Here is a 24,980-nt window from a genome sequence, read left to right as displayed (position 1 = left end):
ATGTTACCTAACCAAGAGGCCTTCCTTCACTACCCTATTTATACCCTCCCTGTCTCCACTCCTTAGCACTTCTCATTATCACACATACTGTATACTTATTTGCTTGTTTGCTTATTGCCTATCGTTCTCCACTAAAATATAAACATCGAGGCTATTTTTTTTTTTTCCTTCCACAGTGCCTAGAACAGTACCTGGAAAAGGGAGGTATTCATAATATTTGTAGAATAAATGAATCTGCTAATACTGTTTCACCAGTACAAAGTAGGAAAAGGGGGAATAAAAGATGAGGTTAGCAATTCAGTGTCCAAGGTAGGCCTGTTGCAAAGACTAACCCTGGTAACAAGATAAAATGGAGCAGGAGACTGAAGAAGCAGTTGAATACATCCTAAGCTCAAGGCTTTTGAGGCTAGTGGTTTGGGAACCTCAGTAGGATTCTCTCCACCCATGGCTTTTGGGGTGATTGATAATCAAACAACAGAATCCATTTATCTTGGCACTAGCAGCAGCACGAGGTGGTTGGGAGCATCAGTGGTCCTGTGGCAGGAGATGCCCGTGAATCCCAGCTTCCTCAGGAAGGAGGACACTGGAATAGATCTGTGGAAGCCTTGTAAAATCAGCAGTCCTCTGATTGATTGCTCTTTGGTTGGTCTGTGTTTTTAATGCACTGTGCCTGGCAGATAGTATGTGCTTGGTAATGGTGGGATGAATGAGGCCTGGATTTGGCAGAAGTTGAGACTGGATGGTTGCTGTCGAGACTGATGGATATCATTATTCTTCCCGGATATTGTAGTCACGTGCAAAGAATAAGGACTTTGAAGACAGGCAGAGCTGAGTTTAGATCCCACACGTGTCTTTTACTAGCCTGAGCAAGACTCAGCCTCTCCTAGCGTCTGTACCTCGTCTGCATAATGGGCATCACTGTGCACCCCCCCCCCCCCCCCACCATGGTGTTTGCACAGATTAAAGGAATTGAGTCTTGGGTCAGGCTCTTTGTGGTTATTATCATAATAAGAGTTGGGGTTTAGGTGTCTGAATTTCAAGGGGGTTTCCAGTTAGAATGCTAATTTCATGCAGAGTAAGAGAGAATAAAGAGTAAGCGATCCTTATTTCTTAAAATAAAAAAAAAAAAAAGGAAAGAAAAGAAAAAGGATCTGAGGCAAATATGGCCAAATGTTAACATCTGTTAAATCTGGGTGGTGAGTAAATAATATATTTTTAAAAGAATGTGTAAAATGTCAAAAATTAAGTAGTTAATATATGTGCTGTTAATAATCTTGCAAGATTATTAACTCTGCTTCTGATCCCTGATCGCTGGTCTTCCCACCATCCTACCTTCTCACCAAACTGTTTTCCTTGCCGTTTCCTTTGGGTGGCAGAGATACCGGCTAACAGCTTTTTCAAATCCTGAACTGAACTTGGTTTTAAAGCCCAATTAGACTTGTTTTCACGAGTGCAACTCTTAAAACTGTAAACTTGCTCTGGTTAAAGTTCCATGAAAGCAAGGGTCACGTTGTGCTTCATTTATAGCTTTTTTCTCATTAGAGAGACTTAATGAAGGTTGACTAGCAGGAAAAGTGACAAGGCAAGGATATTTCTTGTTGCTAATCCCTATGATTTATTTCTGTAATCCTGCCCTATGATTTTATAGAGTGAGGTTAGCTCAATTCCAAATTGTAAACTAGTAAAATTTTAGTAGACTTTTCATATATTTCCTGCAAAACTCTGTTAACCTTTCTGGAAAAAAAAAGCAAAAACAAAACCAAAAAGAACAATCTCTGTCCTTGAAGAATGACTAACATCAAGGGTACATGGAATTGGTATAGCTGATCCATGTTTTTGAAGTTTCATTGACAATATTATGTGGATTGAATTTAAATCACTATCGTTCCAAATTACTTGTTTCTTACTAAGGAAAAGAATGTTCTTGAAGTTATTTTACTTATCTCTGTAGGAAATATACCAGTGCAAAAAAGTGTTTTTCACATATTTTACTGGTTACCATTCTAGGGCTCTGGACCATCTGGGATTTGCACCCAGCTTCCCCACCTACCGTGTGATCTTGGGCAAGTTAGCTTACATTTTCTAGCGCTTAGTTTTCTCATCTGTAAGGTGGAGATGGTAATAGCAGCCATTTCATAGGATTTTTGAGAGAATTCAGTGAATTAAAACATGTAAGTGCTTAGGACAGTGCTAGGTGAATTGTAAGCATACAGTATATGTACACTCTTATTGTTATCATTATAACTAATAAATTGAGTTATTAATTTCTCCAAGCAGAACTCCTGTCTCACTTCTCTGGACTGACCCAGAATCTTGAACATAGCTCTGTTCCTGTACTTGTCACAGTGTATTGTATGTTTTCTCTTTCTTTGGCATTATCTCCCACTACACTCTGAGATTCTCCTGAGAAGGGACAAGATAATCCCCTTAGCACACTGCTGGGAAGATCAGTGGCCAAGAATGGCAAATCTTTGGCAAACGTGCTGTCCTTCTCCCCTCTGGTACTCGTGACAGTGTTGCTACCCTTATCCCACTCAGAGTCCTCGTCGACACAGTACTCCTAGGAGGCACTGAAATAGATGAGAACTAAGCAGTTCAAGATGCTATGTGTTTGTTACCATATAGTAGATGCTCATCAAATATTGAATAATATAAAGTATTTCCCTTGCCTTTTTATTTATAGTTTAAAAAATTTCAAAGATGATTTCTTTAGAGCAGTTTCAGGTTTACAGCAAAATTGAGATGCAGGTACAGAGATGTCCCATATACCCCCTGCTCCTACGCGTGCACAGCCTCCTCCATTGTAAACATTACTCACCAGAATGGCCCTTTTTTGTTTGTCTGTTTGTTTGTTTTTACCAAGGATGAACCTAACCTTATTCCAAGATGCATAGTCTGCAGATCTTGTCTTTGGCTTCCTGAAAGAATGTAGGAGTGTAATATCTTTTGTTCTCCCATCTTTCACCTCTGACTTAAATTTTGTCCAGTGTTTTATTTTTATTGAGTCATCATTCATTAAAGTTTGCCTGTCACATATAAGACCTGATAGTTTCAAAGATAAATAAATAAACGATCTCTTCCCTCAAGAAGGTCAGCATTAATATAATATAAAATTATTTTATGATTAATTTTGTGTATTTCAACCTCTCCTGTTATACTAGTAGCTCTGTGGCCCCCTTATGATGCGGGGCAAGTTACTTCATGTCTCCGAATTCAAACTTCTTTTTATGAAATGAAGATAATAATACCTATCTCATAGAGTTGCTGGAAGAATTAAGATCATACACTCTAGGATTTTCTTTCATAATATTGATAACAACTGTATTTACTGGATTATTTGTAATATATAGTATCTGCCTTACTAGACTTGAGCCTCTCAGTGTTGTCACTATGCCTGTGTTGTTCCCCCTGATAGCTATAGCTTCAACCATGGTACCTGACACATAGTAAACCCAATTACTGTTACTTACTGTTAATCACTATTAATGATAGTAAGGATGAATCTGGAAGCAATTGCAAAGACGGAATTCAAGCTGTGTGTGTCTGGCTGCTTTAGTTTCAGAGACATTGGGAAAAGAAGGTCATAAGCTGGTGGTTTTTTTAAGTAGGAGTATTATGTATCCGTTATGTATTTTTATGTTTTTTTTTAAAGATTGACACCTGAGCTAACCACTGTTGCCAATCTTCTCTTTTTTTCTGCTTTTCCTCCCCAAATCCCCCAAGTATATAGTTGTATATTTTAGTTGTGGGTCCTTCTAGTTGTGGTATGTGGAACGCCACCTCAACATGGCCTAATGAGCGGTGCCATGAAAACCCTATGAGCTGCAGTGGAGCATTGTCTGAATCAGCACTGGAAGGTGAGAGGGTGGCGCAAAAACACCAGGCAGGGTTCTGCTCTGCTGCACCCAGGGTCACTAGGAGTCAGAATCCCCTCAGGTCCTACCAACAAATTATATGATGGAAGGAGCAGATGTTCAGTGTTGGCCAAACCTGCCTCTGCCCCTTGTTTTTCAGATTTCTGGAAGTGTTTTGCCCATTTGTGTTCTTTAATTCAAGAGGCCTTAACATTATTTTTTGTACCATGAAAGCCTGGTGAAACCTCTAGACTCCTTCTCAGAATGATGTTTTAAACACATAAAATAAAACTATTTTTTAAACAAATAATGTTTTAAAAGCATAAAATAAAACTATTGTGATATTGCCTATATTTATGATTGAAGAAAATTCTCAGTTTTAATTAGAGGTTCGTGAAAACAAAACACTTGTGTTTTAGTTGGGTGTTAGAGTAATGTAAATCAGTGGTAGCTTGGTTTTTGTCTCCAAATGAGACTTTTTGTTGTAGATCTGCTCCTTTTTCCCCCATTTTCTCTTTTCAACACAACACTTGACTTCACTAAAAGTAACAGGATTTTTTTAAATGATATTAATATTCACCAGACAGTCTTAAGGAAAAAAAATAAAGATGAAAGAGTGTCTGAACCTTACTGAAAAGAAAGAAAGAAAACCTTCTTATGAGTGTGGTTATATTTGCTAATTGGTAGAATTAACTGTACTACTTTCTATTTGATCACTTTATTTAGTTTTGTGTTACACATTGAGACCTAAAGGGACTTCTGAAGCCAGAGAGAGAGCAGAGTTATCTAGTGAAAGAAGGAGCATACAAACATAAAAAGTTCAAGCTATCACTCAGGAATATGAATATAAGATCAAGGATGGTACTTTGGGCAACAGTTGAATGAATTTTTAATATTTATCCATTTTTATTACAGATACAGCTTGGTTTTACCTGGATATTGTCATATTTTAAGTTTTCTCCTCTTAGTTTCTTTTTCTCAGTGCTTTAGAATTCAAAATAATATCGCTCTAGCATTTAAAACTCAGTTCATAGAAATGTATTTTTTTTAGAATGAAAAATGTCATTCTTTAGAATGAAAATTATATTGATTTTTCTCATACTGTTCTTTATAAAATGTTCTCTCTTTTTGCTGGTGAAATCTATCCACTCTAGCTCATTAATAGACCTTACAGTACAATATGTGAGGATGTTTAGATTCAATTATATTTCAATTTGACAATATTTACAAGCACTTACTGTTGACAGACACTGCTGTAGGTCTGTAGGGGAATACAGAAAGGACTAAGAAACCACACATTCCCTGATGGCTTCAAAAGGGTCATAAAAAGGCAGAAGGAGACCTAAAAAGTTACTATCAGAAAAAAGGTAAAATAATAATAACAGTCATTCTTATTGGGTGCTCAGTACTGTTCATTCATTATTGCTTATTCTGCAAAGTAGCTTTCGGCTGCAAATAACAGAAAATTCCAACTCAAACTGGCTTAAAAAATAAGGTGATTTGTTACTCACAAGTCAATTTCAGAGATAGGGTAGCTCGAGGATTGATCAAATCAATGGCTCCACGACATTTATAAGAACCAGTTATTTTTCCATTTTTCTCTATGTCATTCTGGTTTCTATGTGTGGCTTTATTATCAGTCTTGCTTCCCTTTGTGATAATAAGAGGTTTCCCCATGTTCAGGCATCACATAAAGACTTGACAGCATCCAAAAGAGGAAAGAATGTTTTCCTGTGAACTCTTAGAAGCCAAAACAAAACAAAAACAAACCAAAAAGCAAAATAAGTGACAAACCAACTCACCTTCCCCCAAACAAAACAAAATAAAATGAAACAAAGCAAAACAAAAACCTTTACCAGAAGCTCTCAGCAGACAACCACTCATATCTCATTGTCCTGAATTGTTTCACAAACTGTTGTCTGAAACGATCACTGGCCAGGGTGATGGGACCACCACCACTGGGTTAGACCAATCAAAATTCATCCCACTCCTGGGACTCATAATGGAACCCGCCTCCCTGGAAATGCATGATTACATTGAGATAGGTGGGTTGATGAACAAAATTGAGCGTCCTTAAGAAGAAGGGGAGAGGGGCCGGCCCAGTGGTGCAGCGGTTAAGTTCACACGTCCCGCTTTGGCAGGCCGGGTTTCACCAGTTCGGATCCTGGATGCGGACATGGCACCATTTGGCAAGCCATGCTATGGCAGGTTTCCCACATATAAACTAGAGGAAGATGGGCACAGATGTTAGCTCAGGGCCAGTCTTCCTCAGCAAAAAAGGGAGGATTGGCGGCAGATGTTAGCTCAGGGCTAATCTTCCTCAAAAAAAAGAAGAAGGGGAGAATGGATGATGGGTAGGCAACAAACTCTGTCTGATGAGCAACCTTTACTAATTTTTATTTATAATTTTTGAAACTGAAACTCAATGATGTTAAGCGATTTGACTAAGATCTATGTTTAATTAGTAGTAGATCCAGATTTTAAATACAGGTCAGTGTGGTTTCAAAGACTCGACTCTTGACTGCATCATTCCCAAGGGTATAAATACTGCAATGGAAATATTTTAAAGTGCTGTATCTTTTGATCCATGATATCTTTTGATTCATGAGGAATATCTCGGGCAGAGATGTTGCATTTTGTTCTCGATATAAGACCTTATTTTATGAAACTGAATATAGTTTAACAAAAACATACATCCCCTACTTTATTTTCTCCTTACTGCCCATACTTGCTCATTATATTCCTTCATCTTCATGGGAATGACAAAGCTAAACTGTGTTTAAAAATAGAAACAACCCTGACTTGCAAACCTCACAACCTCTTTCTACACCATTTAAGGTTGCATCTAAAGTGCGTGTCAACTTTTTGAAGAGATCAACAAAATCCTAAATCTGTTTTACATCTTGCAATTCATTCAAAGCAGCAGCATTTTTACTGATGGAGAGAGGGTGAAAGGCTTGCTCGTCAAGACATTTTCTTCACTTTGTAACAAGGCAAAGATAAAATGAATGAGTTGTTTACACCTATCATGAACCTTAGATTTCCTTTTCCGGTAAATCCCCAAATAAGTTGTCATTTAAAACATGAGATGCTGTGAAACTTAATTTAAACCCTATCCTTCTTTTGCCTCTCCAAATCTTCAGCTTATTCTTCCTGACTAAGAAAGAACTCTAAACATGAAACAAACTCTAAACATGATACTTTTCTCCCTACTAACTATTGCTTCCAGAGCCTACCAGAAAATATGATAGACCTCATTTTAGTTAATTAAAGTCCAAGAAACACTCAGTTCCAATTTCCAGAACCTTCACTTCTAACACCTTGACAGTGGTTAACATACTTTTCCAACTAAGGTAACCTAAAGAAAAATCATTTGTTATTTAACTCACACCGGGTGGCGTATACTCTATACTTCCTGTGTTTCTAGTTGAGCAAAGAGCTTCATCATTTACTCAATAGCTTAGATGCTGTCCTTGATGTCTCCATCTCCTTCATCCTCACAACCAATTTACCGGGAAGTCCTGGCTTTTCTCATTCTCAATGCATTTCAAAATTTCTCTTCTTCACATCATCATTCTTTTTAATTCCTACTTCAGCTGCTGCAAGGTCTCCTACCTGCTTTCCACCAATCCACTTTTTCTCCTCTCCAATCCACACTGCTACCAGAGTGGTCTTTTTAAAAGGCATATCTAAGAATGACCTCTCTGTGCTTAACACAGTTAATATTTTCCCATTGTCCTTAGAGCAACTTCTTTCCCATGGCTAATGAATACTGTGGGATCTGCCTCTCCGGTCTAGCCTTTTGCCAGGCTCTGGTCCAATACCTCCCAGTGTATCGTCACTTTACCAATGTTTATTGATTGACTAATTAGAGTATATATTATTCCTTATCAAATGGTTCTTCTGAAGTGACATAAACCTGTTTGTCTCTGAACTCTGCTTACTTTAAAGAAGAGAACAAACAATTTATATTTAAGCACAATTCTCTGCTTGTTGAATTTAATATTGGACAATTTTAATAAATGTCCAAATTAGTTTGCCTGGCTCTGAGTAATTAGTTACTGCAAAATGAGTCCTTACAAAAACAAAGTGAAAGAACCAAAGAGCCTACCTGTTTACTTAAATATGCTGGGGAAAGTTGAGATAGAGCTTGTAAGATAATTGCCACAGACCACGAAAAGACTGGTTGTCTTAGTGGAAATGAACAGTTTGGATATTTAAGCCACTGGAGGGCTGTAATTAGACTATACTTCTGTTTAACCCCCAAGTTATTCATTTACTTTCTCTTACTACTAATGCCAAATTCACAAAATCTCTATAGTTTCAGTTGGTTAGACAGAAATATGAATGCTTATTATTGCATATGTCTGGGTGCTGTGTGGAGCAGTAAGTGTGTTTGTGGAATCAGAATTCTTCGAGTTGCATTAAATTTCTTCTTGGAAGGTAGAAAAATATTTGACTTAATTTCCTCTGTTATGTAGAACGAGGAATTAAAGTCCTTCCTTCAGCATTTTGTTATCGCTGTTGTTTCTCTTTTGTGGGAGAGATATTAAGAAATCAGGTGATTTGTAAAGTATCACTTGATTACCTAAAAACAAAATGTTTATAATTTTAACTAAAAAATATTGTTGTTGTAAACTCACGGGCTTCTGATTACCAAAGGATAATTGTATTCAATTCGTGATTGAAAAATACAATGGATTCAGTATTCGTGATGGCTCTCTGAAATACGTTATGTTTACCTCTGGTTTCAAGCTTTTACAGAGTAGTGTCTTTTATTCTTTGCTAAATCCTACTATTTAAAGATTTAAGAGAACAAATTTTTTAAAATTCTATATATAACAAGGAAAATCAAGGTCACATCTAAGGTTGACAATGGGGTGCTATCTGCTGAATATGAAAAAACAGGGCTGTGTGTAATATAATTTTCTTACTTGAGAGATGATAGGACCAGATAGGGATATTTGAAAATTAAAGTTAGATTTGGCATCCAAACATCCTTAGGTTTGCAGGTTTTTGATCTGTTTATTAGCCATGCAAAAATATATTGCTGTTTCTTAATCTGATCAGAGTTGATTTTGCCACTGGAGTTATTTCTCCCCCATACTTTGATGTGATATGTTTTATTTTCAAGTGCTTGTTTTACAAAGATCAGCAAACAAAATAAGATTTCCACTTTCCTCCTCCATCAGCCATGTCTTTTGTTGAGTGAGCCATCTTCAATGGGAAGATATTAAAATGATTAATCCTTATACCTTGCCTGTGTCTTAAAGGACTGGATATTATGAGAGCTGAACTCCAACTTTTATCTCTTAAATATGAATGCAGTAATATTACAAAGTTGTAATTCGTTCTGAACTATTTAATCACTACAATCTGTAGATAAGTCAGCTTCTGAATCTTCGCCTGATGTCATAACTAAGTCCTCTTTCCCATTCAAATCACCATGACTGCTGAAGAATAGGTGTGTAGAGAATCCAACTAAATGAATAATAGGTTTAAAGATGCATCATCTGTATGACTTCCCCCAAACTTTTCCAGTCTCCTTTAATTTTAGTTGTCAAAATGAGTGCAGATGAGGGGTTATTGGTTATCTACCTTCGAGTATATTTCAAAGAAGAGTCTATGATGGAAAAGCACTGGATTTGGGAGCAGAATATCTGGCTTGAGACCTGGTCCTGTTGTCTATTACTTGTGTGACTTGGAACCAGATTATTTCACCTTTTCTGACCTTGACTTTCTTCAAGTGTAAAACGAGAGCATGATAAGGCCTTCTGCACATGCCTTTTATGAAACTGAACTGAAGCGCTGATGTGCAATACGTTGTGAACTGTCACTTGAATGCCACAGCTAAGATGTGAGGATTCCACAAGGTGCTTTTAGTTAGTCCTCTTATAAGGAAATTCCAATACATGCAGAGTGTATTCCTTTGAAATTTAAAAGCAAAAACTTTGAAACAACCTGAATATTTCAAAATGGGGAATTGGTTACATATATTTTATTATTTCAATAGTGGAATACCATGAGTATACCATTTAAATGATGTAAATCTATGTTTATTAATCTGGAAATGTATTCATATTCATTTATGAGTAAGGAAGACACAATATTAAATATATTCCATCATCAGATTTTATTAAAATTACTACTTCATATGTGTGTGTATACAAACACACACATACACATTGATATGGGGAGATAAAACATATAAGAAAAGATGTACAGTGGATATCTCTGGGTGTTGAAATTTGGGATAATTTTTTGCTATATTCATCTTCTAATTTTTCTAAAATAAACATAGAATACTTACATAAGGCCACACAAACACACACACAGACACACAATCCCAGTTTCTTTCCAGAGGCTTTCTATAAACTCCCTCTCTCTCCTTCCCCTTAATACCTAGTCCATGGCCAAGGCTTTGAGGTCAGCACACTTGGGTGCTAGTCTCTTTGTTTCCAATGCCCTCGCAACCAGTATCCCAATCTAGAAATCATTCTTTCTCATCTGTAGATGCAACAACCTTCCAACAGGTTGCTCTATTTCTACCCTTCATCTCTGTTTCTACGCTTCCAACCCATCCTCATAAAGATCCTCAAACGATAAATGTTTTCTAAAGCACAGAGTTGATTCTGTTAGCTTTAGGTCCTGCCTGCCTTCCCTCTCCAAACCCAGATATATTTGATAACTTCTCTTCATTCTAGAACATTCAGTTTATGCTCTTCAGCCTGGCATTAAAAGCCTTTCATAATGTAGCCAAGGTTTATTTCCTGTTCTCCCATACATACCGTTTTTCCAGCCAAACATAACTGCTGTGCTCTAAACACCTGACATACTTTTCTGTGTCCACTTTAAACCATCATATTCCATCAGTTTGTAATGCTACTGTCTATTGAAATTCTACTCATAATTTACAGCCCAGCTAAATTCCCAATTTTTCTGAATTCTGGTTGTGCTCTTTCCTACCTCTGGATCTCATATCATCCTTGAAATTTATTTATTCATTCATGTGTTTATACCATGTTTGGGCATCTGCTCTGCTCCAGGGGCTATCTGGATGCTCAAATACAGAGCTAAGTAGCCAGATACCCCTTACCCTTGAACAATTAACAATTTAATGCTTAACATTTTTCCTTTATTTAAATCTATTGACTTATGGTGAAGTTTCCTTGATTACTCCCTCCCCCTGCAACACCACACATACACTAATTGCAGGTACCTTGAGTGTTATATATGTTTGATTCTCTCTCAGAAACTACTATGTTGTCTTACAAATAGAAGATAGTAAAAAAATGTATTGTTGGAAGGCCAGAGAGAAAGAAGGAATAAACTATTTTGTTTCAGTAAGATAGTTATTTATATAACGTATGTATTATATACATATATATATAATACCAATATGTATATATATTTTAACCATGTAACTTTTCCCTCTATGGTGTTTTTGAAAATTAAATTTGATTCCTAATTAGCATTATTAATTTGGTCTTTAAAATGATGAGAACAAGTTATTTCTGCTACTTGTATCCAGGAGAGTCCAAGATGAGATCGATTCCCTTAAGTAAAACTGAAGAAAAAAGTTCATTCTTCTATTAGAGAATAAGTTATGTTACAGAACTCATACTTGGCAATTTGGCCTAGAATTCAGAGGCCTGAATGTTGCTTCCTAATTAATGGGTTGGCCTACAGAATTTAGAGGTTTAGTAGCGTACTGAATTTGGACATTCCAATGTATTCATACCCTATAAATATACTGTGCTTCCAAGTTGTGTTGTTACTAAAGAAAAAAGTCCTTAGTGCAATTTTCCCTCCTCACTAAAGAAATGATTCACTTAGCAATTTTCCTTGGCAAACTGAGCTCCCTTACTATCTATTAAGTATATCTATTTCTGTTATTGTTTTTCCTCATTTTAAAATGAAGGTATTGTTTTCCTTTTTTTTCTAAAGAAAAAAAGATTGGGTAATAAAGAGTATTTACATAAAAATCTTTTAAGAAACATATGTAAGAAATCTAAGTTAATATTTTTAAATGAATCCTGCTCTTTTCAAGTGACTTTTTAGTATAGTTGTTTTAGCCCAAATTTGCTAAATCCATTAAAAAGAAACCAACAAGCTCTGTTTTAATCTCAAGGGAAACCTGCGTGTCTCTAAGGAATTGGCTGTACTCATATGGTTTGGTGTGTGAAATTTAACACTGACAAATTCCATCCAGATTGGTTGTGCACTTTCTACTGAATTTCAAACACAGCTGAAGAACTAGCTTTTGTCTGAATCATATGGCAAACAGGATGTGTTGTTGCTATTTTGTTTCCTCACCTGAATTATAAGTTCCTTGAGCACGGTAGTCATAGTATATTATTTGTGTAAGTCTGTTCCTTGCAGGAAATCAAAAGATTTCTTGATTTGGGTTACTTAATTTATATTATTTTATACAACAAATGCTTCTTTTATAGTATGAATGGCTTGTCTTAGCGATCTGAATTTTCACTTATTGGTCTAAGAAATTAGTTTTAAGACATAAGTTTAGAGTGGAATCTTTTTTTTTAATTAATTGTGGTCTGAAAATAACTTTTGATATATTTTTCATTCTCCAGAAAAGTTTATAGATTTAAGTATATGAGTGTGTGTATATATATATATATATATATATATATATGTCTATATAAACTTTCAATATTTTTATGAAATTCACATTCAAGATGCTTTAGTCTTAATATATATCTTTTTTTAATTCTAGAATAAATATTATTTCCTATCTATGATGGTGAATATTCTAAATATAAAAAAGAAAATAAATTTGTTACATGAAAGAAGAGCTAACATGTAGATTTTCCTTTCCTATTGTCTGTTATTTGAGATTAGACATCATGAAGCGCCTTTCTTAACTTCCGCAAGGTAGCTGTTTCTTTTCAAATCGTATTGGTGTGGAATTTCAGCTCAAGACGAAGAACTGCCTGATGTCTTATTTAATGCTACGCCTCTCTGAGTTGTCCTCTCCATTTTTTCTTGAAGTTATACACTGGCAAAACTACTGTCATTGCCCTTGCTTTTCATCTTTGCTGCACATTTACTTTCCGACAGGCTTAAATAATGACTAAAATGGTTGAAGTGATTTATGCCTGTAGAGTGATGTCTTCATTTGCTCTGTTCACATTCCTTTTTTTACTAATGGTCTGGTGAACACCTAGTGTAGGTGCATTTTATTAGAGAGTATATTCCCTCTAAATGCTGTTCCTAAGCTGAAAGAAATGGGCCATAATCATATAAAAATAAAGTATCTCTTTGTAGAATTTACAAGAAATGGAATGTCCTTATTCCTGAGGCATAGAACATGAGGCATTTTTTTTCTTTCACTACAAGACTGCTCTTTATACTAATGTTGATTAAGTGTACCACATCAACAGCTGTTGTGACATATAGGAAAATGAATAAGTCTACCGACATCTCAGTTGAAAGGAGTAAATGTCTTGAAGTTTCTAGTTATCTATGATTTTCTTCTTCCTGTTGAGACGGGAGAGATCAGTTCCCAGTCTCTACAGATTGCTTCTCTCCTAGTTCATAAAATTGCAATTAATAATGGTGAGCTAAGATCATTCTGGATTTGATGTACTGCCCTATCATCATTGAAAGAGAGTCTTTAAATCTGCTGTTTAACAACGTATAGGGACTTTGCACTGATTAATTCATCTGGTCATAGTCTCAAGGCTGACATGGCATCTTCTAGGCCTTCCATTCCATTGGGATCAACGTCATCATTTTATAAGAAATGAACTTACTACTTTATAGGCTTACTTGGAAAGAAATTTCAACCGTCAGCTGTAGAATGTGCCACTGGAATTTAATTTGTTGACCTATGAGAACACAGAAGATCTCATCTTTTACTGAACTTTCTAAACATAAAATAAGATTATCAGAGAATCAAAATCTGACATTTGAACTTCAGTGGAAGGCCAATACATCTAAAGTAAGTACTCTCCTTCCTGAAATGTGGAGCACTCCATCAACAGCACATGTCAGATTTTTAAGAAAATATTATCCCTTGTGGAGAAAAGTACTGGAAATTGGGTCATGGGTACTGGCTCTCAGAATAGACATTATTTTGGGGCCATACAGCATCTGTTCATCCCTGATTCTGGTGCTAGGACCCTGTAAAGAAACACCTCTCTCCCTTTATGTGTAGTCTTGTGGTGCTGTCAGTCAAGGTTCCCCGCCTTGCCTAGCCAGGAGGGCGACTCTTGGCCAACGCTACTGAACCCTCTTCCTTGGGATTTAGAATCATGAGTATAGGGGGATGAGAGGACAAAAAAGCACGTGGAGCTTATTTGCTCTGGGAATGTTGACCTGAATATATTGTTAAGTCTTGTTATCTGAATCGCCAGAGCTAGATTAGTTTCTGCCTCTTCTGGACCTGGATTTTCCTTCTAGATTGTGAGCCACCTCCAAGCCTTCCAGTAAACTCCTCTTTTCATTAATTGAGCTAGAATCAGTGTCTGCTACTTTCCTCTCGAGAACTATGTGATGATTAATTTTATGTGTCAACTTGACTAGGCTAAGGGATCCAAGGTGGCTGGTAAAACATTATTTCTGAGGGTGTCTGTGAGGATGTTTTAGGACTAGACTAGCATTTGAATTAGTAGTCTGATTAAAGAAAATCCCACTTTCACCAATGTGGATGGGCATTACCTAATCCATTAGAGGCTAAATTGAACAAAAAGGCAGAGGAAGGGCGAATTTGCTCTCTCCGCTTCAGGTAGGGCATCCATCTTCTCCTGCCCTTGGACATGATCACTTCTGGTTCTCAGAACTTCTTACTTGGACCAGGATTTACATCATTGGCTCTTAGAACTTGAGACTTAGACTGGAACTGCACCACTGGCTTTCCTGAGCCTCCAGCTTGCAGATAGAAGCTCCTGGGACTTCTTAGCCTCCATAATAATGTCAGCCAGTCTCTCATAATAAATCTTTATCTATCTATCTATCTATGTATCTATCTATCTATCATCTTTGTATCTATCCATCTTTTTGGTTCTGTTTTTCTGCAGAATCCTGACTAATACAAACTGTTAAAGCTTCATTTTGTAATTGTTAAATTTTTAAAATAGTGTATTATTCTTTGATAGTCTTTTATCTTACATTCTTTTGAGTATGTAAGGTATGTCCAGGGTAAAGAGTTTATTGGAATTCAAAATGCTGGCCAAGGTCTATGAAAGCTTCTAGGCTCTGTTCCTGGGCAAACTCCCCACACTTATCAAATGCCAACTTTATTTTGGGTCAAGATGCTCCAGCCACACGTTTTCATTCACTTCTTTGAGGATGAAATGTTCTTTTCTGCTCCATTTCTTCTACTTGAAACTTTGTTTCACTTCCTTTACTCTCCCCATCCACAGATGCATTCTCAATCTTCAGGTCTGAGCAAAATTTCTAGCAGAATTTCCCTGTCAACATTACTCAGAGTGGACAACTGATCTCATATATCCTATTGCCCAACTGACAATTTTCCTGGGGATGCCTCCTAGGCATTTCACCCTTAACCTGACCGACCCTGATCTGCTCGTATCCAGCCGGGTTTTCTCTCGTTCTTATCCATTCAGCATTATCATCATGCACTGTCTCAAGCCAGAAGTCAGCCCTAACTCATTTCTTTCTATTGCCCCACACCAAGGCACCAACCAGTTCAGTCAGCTCTACCTCCAAAATAGATCCCAAATCCTATTCTCCCTCTTTCACCTTCACAGTTTTATCCTACATTTATCATCTTTTGCTCAGTCAACTACAATATCCTCTATTGTATTTCTGTGTACGCTCTTCACCTCATACAATATAAGGGAGTGCTTATATTCCCCTGCTTAGAATCTCCAGTAGCTTCTAATTCCAATTAGGAAAAAATATCCAAATTCCTGACTGTGGCCAGCAAGCTCCTACATTATTTCCAACTTAAGCACCTTCCTTTCCCTCCCTCCCTTATTTTCTTTTAGCTTCCTTCCCTTTCTCCTTCCTTCCACCCCTCCTTCCTTCCCATCCAGCCATTCTGAGCCATCCTATCTTTGCACAGGCTCTTCTCTCTGTTGGAATACTCTTGCAAGATTTTTGCACAGCTGACTCCTTGTCGTTTAAGTGTCAACTCAGATATCTCTCCCTTAGAACTTCCTTGACCACTGATTCTAAAGTGCTTCCCCATGCCCATCTCTATCACATCCTCTTGTTCCAAAGCTTCAAAAACAATTGCCCTTGTGAAATTATCTTGTTCTTATGCTTACTTTACTTATTTATATGACTTGCCAGGGCATATTTTCACATCTAATTTCTCCTTTCAACTATGTTTAAAAACAAAAAAGCATTCTATTTGGCTGTTACTTTTTTCTCTCCTGTAATTTGGTTATTAGGTAACACATTTTCACAAGTAATGGAGACTACAGAAATAAGAGCTAATGATTCTGCCTCCTGCGTATACATGTAAAAGGAATCTCATGATATGCTATTTGTGGAAATTAACAATTTAAAATAGGCATTAGTGTGGCTTAATTTTTAAGCTGGACAGAAAAAGGAGCCCTTTTAAAAATGAGAATTATCTGAGTGAGGGAATTAACATGGATTAATATTTACTCGTTAAAATAAAGCACTTAAATACACGAGTTCCTTGAGGGCAGGAACGGGGGCATTTTCATTGTCTGACATCTTTGTTTCTTTACCTAACATGTTGTCTGTGAGTTCAAGAGGAGCCTCATCAAATGGTTGCTGAATTGAATAAAATACATATTTTGAAATTGTCTTAATGCTCATGATCTGAAACTATTTTTTGAGCAAATAAAGTAAATTGTCTTCACTTAAAATTAAGGGAAGTCCAGTGAACTTACGAATGTCAATAAATGGAGGTAAGATTTTCACTTTCTCCATCTCATTTGCAAACAGACATTGGTCAGGAATGAGATGGAATTCTTGTATTATGGACCTGAGGTTTTACATTATATTGAGAAGGGAATTTTTGGAACACGGCTTTAGGTACCTCTAGGCTATTTTGCAGTATCTTGGATAATCAGTCTCTAATGTTCATTAATTCTGATTAAATGATAACCAATGCATTCAAGATGCCAAGTCACTGATGACCCAACCCCTCTACATCAATACTAGGTAAATTTGGGGGAGTTTCTTCTAAAATGTATCTAAATGATGATTCTGAAATCACCAAAGACTATGGTCACCATGTCATTGCTTATAGAACAGAAGCTATACTTAGCTCAAAATAACTGCAGAATTCTCTTCTCCCATACTCTTTTATTCCTGGCACTTACGAAAGGTGGGAAAAAAGCTTGTTCATGGCCCTCCACTCCCTTTTTTTTTTAATCAAATCTTTTCTCTAAGTATGAATTTTCCCATTGGGGGCTTACGCAATTTAGCAGTTATTGGACCGAGTCAACACCTGGTTAGAAGATTACAGAACTACACTTTGGTACTTTGAGGCTGCATTTTTAACTCAGGATGATTTTGTTTGTCCCTCTATCTGTTACACCCATAAAGAGAAAGCTTCACTAAAACAATTATAGGTAGCTAGTCTTTTAAAGGCTGGTTTTATTGCAATGTTGTTAATTTCACATTTTTTAGTCAATTTCTTGACTTTGCTCATACATATAAATATGTGTGTATATCTATACATACACAAATATTTTACATATATTCATTTATTTTATGTGCCAGTGTAGTAATGTTTATGGAAAATTGGTTTTCAGGAAATTGTAATAGATTTTGTTTAGAGGTACAATCTCTTAGAACCAAAGTTACGAACTGGTAGCCTATGGGCTGAAATAGACTCACAGAACCTGGTTTCATTTGTCGTGCATGGTACTTTATTATTGTTATTGTTGTTATTACTTAACCTTTAGAAACCAAGGGCATTCACATAGAAACCTGGATTTCCAACTTTTTCTGAAAAAATCGGGAGACACTGTAAGAAACTGTGTGCAGTTCAAACAGTGGTGATGCTGTGATTTTAAACTGCAAATGACAACAATTTAAAGGCTTCCATCCCTTCATTTTGATATTTCTCTTCCGTATCAAATGGTGTTAGGTGCAGGAACTGAAATGCTTACCCAGAATGCTCCCTGGCTTAATGGGGTATTACATGCCATCTTATTCCACCTGTAATTTCCCCCCCAATTTCTATGTTATATCAATTTTTCCTTCATAAAGTTTTTCACATTCAGGCCTATTTTCTTCCTCTCCTTGTTATGACTTTTATCCAGGTCGTGTTTTCCTCACTTCAGGGCTACTGAATGTATTGCTGTCTTAGCCATCATCATCTCTCCTGCTGTCGCCTTTCCTCTCTGCCTGCCCCATCCCACTCTACACACCAGTTACAGATTTATATTCCCAAACCATTCTTCCGTATGTTAGTCCTGGTCCTCAGACCTGGAGTGACAACCCAGAATCCGTGTCCAACTACTGAACTATAGTTGGAACTCAGTCTGTCTTTCCCCCTCGTTTTGAGTTAATCCATCCACAAATAATTAGCCAATCTGCCCATTTCCCTAGCTCCAAAGCAGGCATATTCCAGCCTCTTGTGCCTCTGCTCCAGCATTATCTCCTTCTTTCCTCCTGTGCAAGTAGATCATGACTGCCTTCAACACTGGCCTTTCTGGTCCACCGTGGTCCACAGTTGCACAGTGCAGCCCCTCTTGCCTGGTGCCTATATCAAAATCACATTTTCTTTCTCTGATTGTCTTAAAACAGGGTTTGCCAAAGTCTAGTCCCTGGACATTTTACTCCAGAATCACCTGTTTGGCTCTTAAGTATTTATTCCTGGGCTCCACCTGTATCCTCCTGAATTCCTTAACTTGGGACCCAGGAATCTGATAAATCCAAAATTTGAGAAGTCTAGAATTTAAAGGCAAGATAACCAATAGTGGTACAGGATTGCCTGATGGTTTGATAGAAGGTAAAATAGAATTCAATTAATGTTATAATGAGTGCATTTTCAGGTCTGCCAAAGTGTTTCTCAGACACTGTTCATCCTAATTTTTGATAACAGCTGTGGGTGTGGCTTACACGGCTCTTTGACACCATTGCTGAGGCCATCAGGCCCATGATTCGTCCAAGGAAAAGTGGAAGGCAAATCAGAGCTTCTTTAGCTTTCAGGCAAAAGCAAGACAATTACGTAATAAACTTGTTGACTGCGAGACTGTGGTTCTTTTTTTTGAAATTTTTCTCTACCACACTCATGCCTTATCTCCAGTAATGCCGCTATTAATAAATGTTGAATCACATTGGATAAACTGAATGAATGTTTGAGGATGAGAAGTTAGAATGACTATCAGTACGAGGTTGGCAACGATGGCGATATTCTTGCTGAGGTTACATTGCACTCTGTGCTTTACGTAGCTTGTCGCAGTGGGTGCCTGCTCCAGCCCTGACAAGGCATTGCTGTGACTCCCTACATTTTCACAATGGGCAGTTTTTAGCTGAAGTTCCAGCGGGAGGCAAGAGACTGTGGTGTGAGAACCAACCACTTTTGTCATTCAGGAACAACTTTTTTGAACAACTTTAAAGCATCTATTTCATTCTTTTTTTAAAGGGGAAAGGGCTTGATAAATTTAAAATAGTGATTGATAACTGTTGGAGAAGTCACTGTGATAAAGCGGTTTAAGGCTAAGAACAGAATTTGGAGCTAGAGGACCCGGGTTCAGGATTCTATTTGCCACTGAGCAGCTCTGCAAGTTTGAGCAAGATCCAAAGTCTCTCTGAGCCTCAGTCCGTTGGTCTGTAAAATGGGGACAATACTACTACTGCGTACCAAGTTGTTGTAGGGACCAAATGAAGGAATTTACATAAAATACTATAAAAATATACAGTGCTATTCCTATTGCATATTGTTCAAAGTGTCAACCAGGCTCTCGAAAGACATAATATTATTTTGAAGCATGCTTTAAAAAGAGGGAAGGAAAGAGAAATAATGAAATGTCTTCTCCATAAATTCACAAAGAGCTGTTATAGTGCCCGGGTAAGGAATCTGGGGCTTGGGACGTTAGGTCACATGGCGAAGTCACACAAGTAGGGAATAGCTGAGCTCAGATTTAAAAACCATGCCTGCCTGCCTTCAAATGCTGTGGTCTTTCCACTGCACCATTTTGCCTTCTTTTTCTTTTTTTTTTTAACAAAGCAACATATATGCTTTTTCTTAACATTAAAAAAAGAGATATTTAAATTCGAAACCTACTCATCCTGATAATTCCCAATTAAGATGTTGTCATCTAGCATCTAGTTCAATTTCCTGTTATGAAATATAGTACATATAATTTGAGCGTAGCTTAAATGAAGTGTCCAAATGGGATAAAACAGGTCACCTGGGAAATTAGCATTTACAGATTATAAGAATTCAATGCCTAAATTGTACTTAACGGACACAATTTTTTAAAAAGAAAATTCTTCAGGAAACAGTTGATTAATCTACCAATTTCATCATTATTTCTAGATGAGACACCTATAGCATGAGCAATTAAAGCAAAATGAAATCATATAAATAACACAAAGTAGTTGTGAAGAACATCTCTGTCTTCACGGATTTTGGGTTCACAAGTAAAACAAAGGAAGATCAATTTCTTACTTCAACATTGTTTTTCAAAATGTTCTATTTAAAGATCTTTTTATAGAGAGAAGTTAGAGAATTTTCTCGCCCTGTGACTTTTTGAAGGAAATGATTCCTCAAATACTTCATGTCTGTACCAACTTTTATCCTAAAATAGGGTTTCTAGTAGAGACGAGCTCCAGCTATTAATTTTGATTACTGGGCCATAGGGCAGAAGGAATGATCTTTTTAACAAAAGGTAAACATTTTTAAAATGAGGGTGAGGGTAGGGCAGGATTAAGGATAAGAATGAACGTGAGGGTGTGCAGGAAGGAGGAGGTGATGATTTAAGCACTGTAGGAAAACTTCTGAGCACAGGTCATGCCTTGACAGGTAACGGAAACATCTTTCCTGTGGAACACAGTGTAAGGTGGTGGTTACATTCACGTGCTGTGGAGTCACACAGTGTGGGATCAAATCCCAGCTCTATCACTTCCTAATTTTGTAATTTTAGGCAATTTAGTTAAACTCCTTGAGCCTCTATTTTCTCATCTGAAAATTAGGAATAATTACTGCTTCCTGGGGTTGCTATGACGATTCAGCATAATCATTAATACACATTGTCAGTGTGGTTGATATTATTATTATTGTTTTGGTGTTATAGGCCTTACTTGACATTTATGAAAGATGCCTATGACCTTATAAAACAATTTTGAGAGATGATAACCACGTAAGAGCTGTCTCTACAAGTGAATGGATTCTTGAAACAGTGTAAAAGACACATATATCTATTTCGATAAAATATCAAATCAGTTTCCTTTAAGAGACATTAAAACTGTTCACAAAATGAAAAGATTATAAAACCAAACCTTCTAGTAAACAATCATGAGTTTATACATTTTTCAAAAGTGCCCAAATTTGTATTCCATAGGAGAACATATCGATTTGTGTGTGTATTTCAGGCAACCATCTTAACGCACGCTGTGCCTGTGGCCGACAGCATTGTCCCCTGGGAAAGCGGCTTCTCTAATTGCAGTGAATGGCGATTCTATTTGTAGATATTACTTCCTACAGCGTGCATGCCTTTCTGTCATTATTATTTAAAAAATACTTGTCCTCAACTTTTTAGTCTTCTTGACTGTAAAGGAGAAAATTCTACAGCACGACAAGAACCCCACAGATAATGTATATCTGTGTTGAAAATGTGTATTGTCTTACCAACAATTAATCTATATTTACTGCGACACAGGGAATACAAGAAACAGTTCAATACTGAAGGGCCTCAAACTACCACTTAGCCCTCTCCCCCCCAAAAAAGAAAGAAAAAGGAAAATCAGAAATACTAATATCATCTAAACTGCTGGGGCATTTTCCTCCTTCTCCCACACTATCTCTTGTTTATAAACAAAAGCACAGTTTTCACATTGATAGAAAGTTGACAGCAAGAGGACTTACCTTCCTTCAACCAAGAAATGTTATTTTTATCATTTTCAAAATGCTCAGCTGTTTTTACTTTTATCTTTTCCGACTCAGTTTCTGACATCTAAGTGGAAACAGAATTTGTGATATAAAAAATTCATTAAGAACCCAAATTTATAACATTGAGCTTTATATTTAGAGACTACTGCCGTGCTATAGGAAATTTTATCTCTGTAGTTTTTCAGTTCACTGTCTAATGCTAAGCCTTCCCTTTATCCACGTGCAGTATTTTAAAACATTGACATTGAAAACTAAACTTTATATGATATTTCATTTTTCCCCAATAAAGATTGCTATAAGATCTTATAATTTCTGAAGACGAAAGAATAACATTAACAACTAGCTACAGATTTGTAAAAAACATTCAGTTGCTGTTTTAATTTTTTTTCATGGTCTATAGAAAGCATGCTGCAAAGTGGCAGAAAAAGATATAACGTAACAATAAAACACAGAAGAACCTTTTTAGCAATTTATTGGGTCAAATAATAACCTTGCGACCTAAGCCAGGTCAAGTTGAGGTCCCCGACGGTGTTGGGGAGACCTATTATGCCCCTTTACGGCATTGCACTTGACTTCCATGGCACGCAACCAACAAGCTAGGATGCTCCACTTGAATCAGCACCTCAGTATACTTACCTGTGTGTTCCAAAAGGAGGAGGCCCAAGGCGTGGGACCGGGGAGCAGCGTGGCGATGCTCTGGGCAGCCTTCCTTGTTGTCTCTCAATGTCCAGCATTCCTCTACCCTGCCAGAAGTGAGCGAAGAAGCAAATACACTCCCTCCCTGGGTGGTGCTAGATTTGTATTGCTGCCAGAAGCATCCAACTTGCGGCTGAGAGGGTTTTTTTTTTTTAAGGTAATATAAAGCTTGTGGTTCAAAACAATAAAAACCTTCTCCAGGCTAGCACTTATTTAAAATGACACTCTGTAAAATAGAGTAAAAATAATGAACTCTTTTCAAATTGACAGAGTTTCTTCAGTCCCCTTCCTTCCACAGCCGCCATTCATCACTTAGGATTAATATTAAAGGGTGTAGAAAAAAATACACTGAAAAATATACACAGACTGTTTGGGTTAAAAAGAAAAGGAAAGGGAACCTCTATAGCTTTATTCTCTGGAAGTTCATCCTGCAGCCGATATTTTGAAAAGCAAGTTTCTCTAATATTTTATAGGCAAGAAGAAAACATTTCAAGTTCTTTTGCTAGTCTGCAGATATTCCAAAAAGGATTTGGAATAACATTCCAAAGAGGATTTGTCATTAGATTCTCAGTCAAAGATAACACTATTTTCAAAGAAAGGTTAAAAACAAAAAAAGCATAACCCTTAGGTATGCAGGCTGGTAAGTAGTCCAACAGTCCTAAATGTTGTCATTTTTTTACCTTGGAAATTAATCTTTGTTTTTTGTCCCGTAATGGTTTGCTTCCTCCAGTGTCTTTACCTGGACCACGATCTGTTATCTGATCACCTTGTGTCCATTTCACCTCCCTTCCCAATTCATTTCTCATTGTACTTTGCTCCCAGTTTCCATAGTCTTTAAAAACTGCCTTGATCAGTGAGATAACGTTCAGTTCCTTCCATTATCAATAAGATAAATTTCAGATTCTTTAGAGAGCTAAGGAAGACCTTAAATGGTCAGATTCTATAACGTAATTTTCAAACTGTGGCTCAAAGTCTTAAGATTTCTCTGAGGTGACTAACCTTTTACTCCAAGCTAATTGTGATGCTGCTGTTCCTTAAACTTACCTGCATCTAACATTCCAGAAATATTTCCTCAAAATTCCCTCTCCACTCCCACTTTGAAGCCTTCTTGATCTCTCTGGTCTGGAAATGATCTTTCCCTTCTCTGATTGGGATGGACTTGGGACTCCTGGTATAGTTGTCTCCATTTTAGTCTTATGTAAACATGTCTTAGCTTCCCGACAAGACCCTAAACCCCTTGAGGTGTCAGCCTCTATCTCAGTATGTTATGCATCTTGCTCAGTGTTTGACATGATCACCTATAGATTAATAATTGTTGAATAAACAAATCCAGCGTATCAAAAACGACAGTGTTTTCCTTTGTCCCAAAGTCATAGGATACACCTGACTACAAAGTTCCTGTAGGTTGTCTCTTTTCTATAGTAACAACATTTTATGTCCTTGCTTCATACATTTGGAGACCTAAACTAATTCCTTTAATAGTTTAGTCTAAGGCAGAGAACCCGTTCCTGTGAACTGCAATGCTTCTGGGTTTATCGTGAGGCCTTTCTTCCGATTCTGTGATCACTTTTATATATTTACTGATGTCCAACTGAACTGTTTTCCAATGATCTGACCCAAGCGCAGCCCGTAACTCAAATCCTTATGTGGACAAGGATTTGAAGCTTGTATGGATTGCTCTTGATTATGGCTTATTCTTTGATTATTCTTGATTTATACATATTTTCCACTTGTTTTACTTTTGCACTTAGTGTTATACAATTATTTGTGGCCCAGCATTAAGAAAATTGCAAATTTTAAAATCCTTTTGCAACAACTGTTCTGAGGAGGAAATTTTTATGAAGATAAAATTCATTTCTAATTTGGAAATATCAAATATGGGCTAATAAATTTTCAACATGTCCTAACACTTGGATTTTTTCTAGTGTTTTGGTTTATCGTGTTTTTCTGCTTAGCCTCTCAGTTCCATTTGATTTTGCTTTTGTCCTTTGAATTGGCTTTTGTCTTCAAGAGTGTGTGCCATTACTTGAGTTTTCTATATGGGATTTTCTTTCATTTTGAAAAGCACCATTTTTCGAAATTAGACAACTTGTTTTGAATTCTATTCCTGTCTTTGTGAGTATTAGCAATCATTCTTTATGAGAGTTGTAGATGTTAATAAGCATCATATTCATCTACTTTGTCAGTAAAGATGATCAAAATAGGCACCAAGCACTTTTTCCCAAATCAACTCTATATCACTAGTGTCCTAGTTGGACATTAAGTTGGCCATACTGATGCCAACCTTTAAACCATTTATTCATCCCCCTAGAGAGGTACTTGGGCCACAAAATTCTCCATCTGGGTGACGGAGACTGGTGTGGATTGGAATTTTAATCTCTTGAGCTGAACTGGAC

At 36.9% G+C, this 24,980-nt stretch overlaps 1 protein-coding gene across 3 annotated transcripts in view; it reads right to left on the bottom strand.

The window, feature by feature from the left end:
- Window positions 1-23,108, bottom strand: part of MDFIC2 (MyoD family inhibitor domain containing 2) — a 101,454-nt gene extending 78,346 nt beyond the window's left edge. Inside the window, exons 1-2 of one of the 3 annotated variants that reach the window (XM_023620089.2) lie at window positions 22,525-23,108; window positions 21,865-21,952 (exon numbers count right to left, since the gene is read on the bottom strand). In XM_023620089.2, the coding sequence (XP_023475857.2) occupies window positions 21,865-21,952 (88 nt within the window). In that variant the 5' untranslated portion in view covers window positions 22,525-23,108. The remainder of the gene's footprint in view (window positions 1-21,864; window positions 21,953-22,524) is intronic. The other 2 variants (XM_070238612.1, XM_070238611.1) reach the window with 2 other exon arrangements.
- Between the last annotated feature and the right edge of the window lie 1,872 nt (window positions 23,109-24,980).

This window comes from Equus caballus, chromosome 16 (assembly GCF_041296265.1).
Source record: "Equus caballus isolate H_3958 breed thoroughbred chromosome 16, TB-T2T, whole genome shotgun sequence".
Taxonomy (NCBI): domain Eukaryota; kingdom Metazoa; phylum Chordata; class Mammalia; order Perissodactyla; family Equidae; genus Equus; species Equus caballus.
The sequence above is the reverse complement of the archived record's forward strand: the minus strand, read 5'-3'. Positions and strand labels throughout refer to the sequence as shown.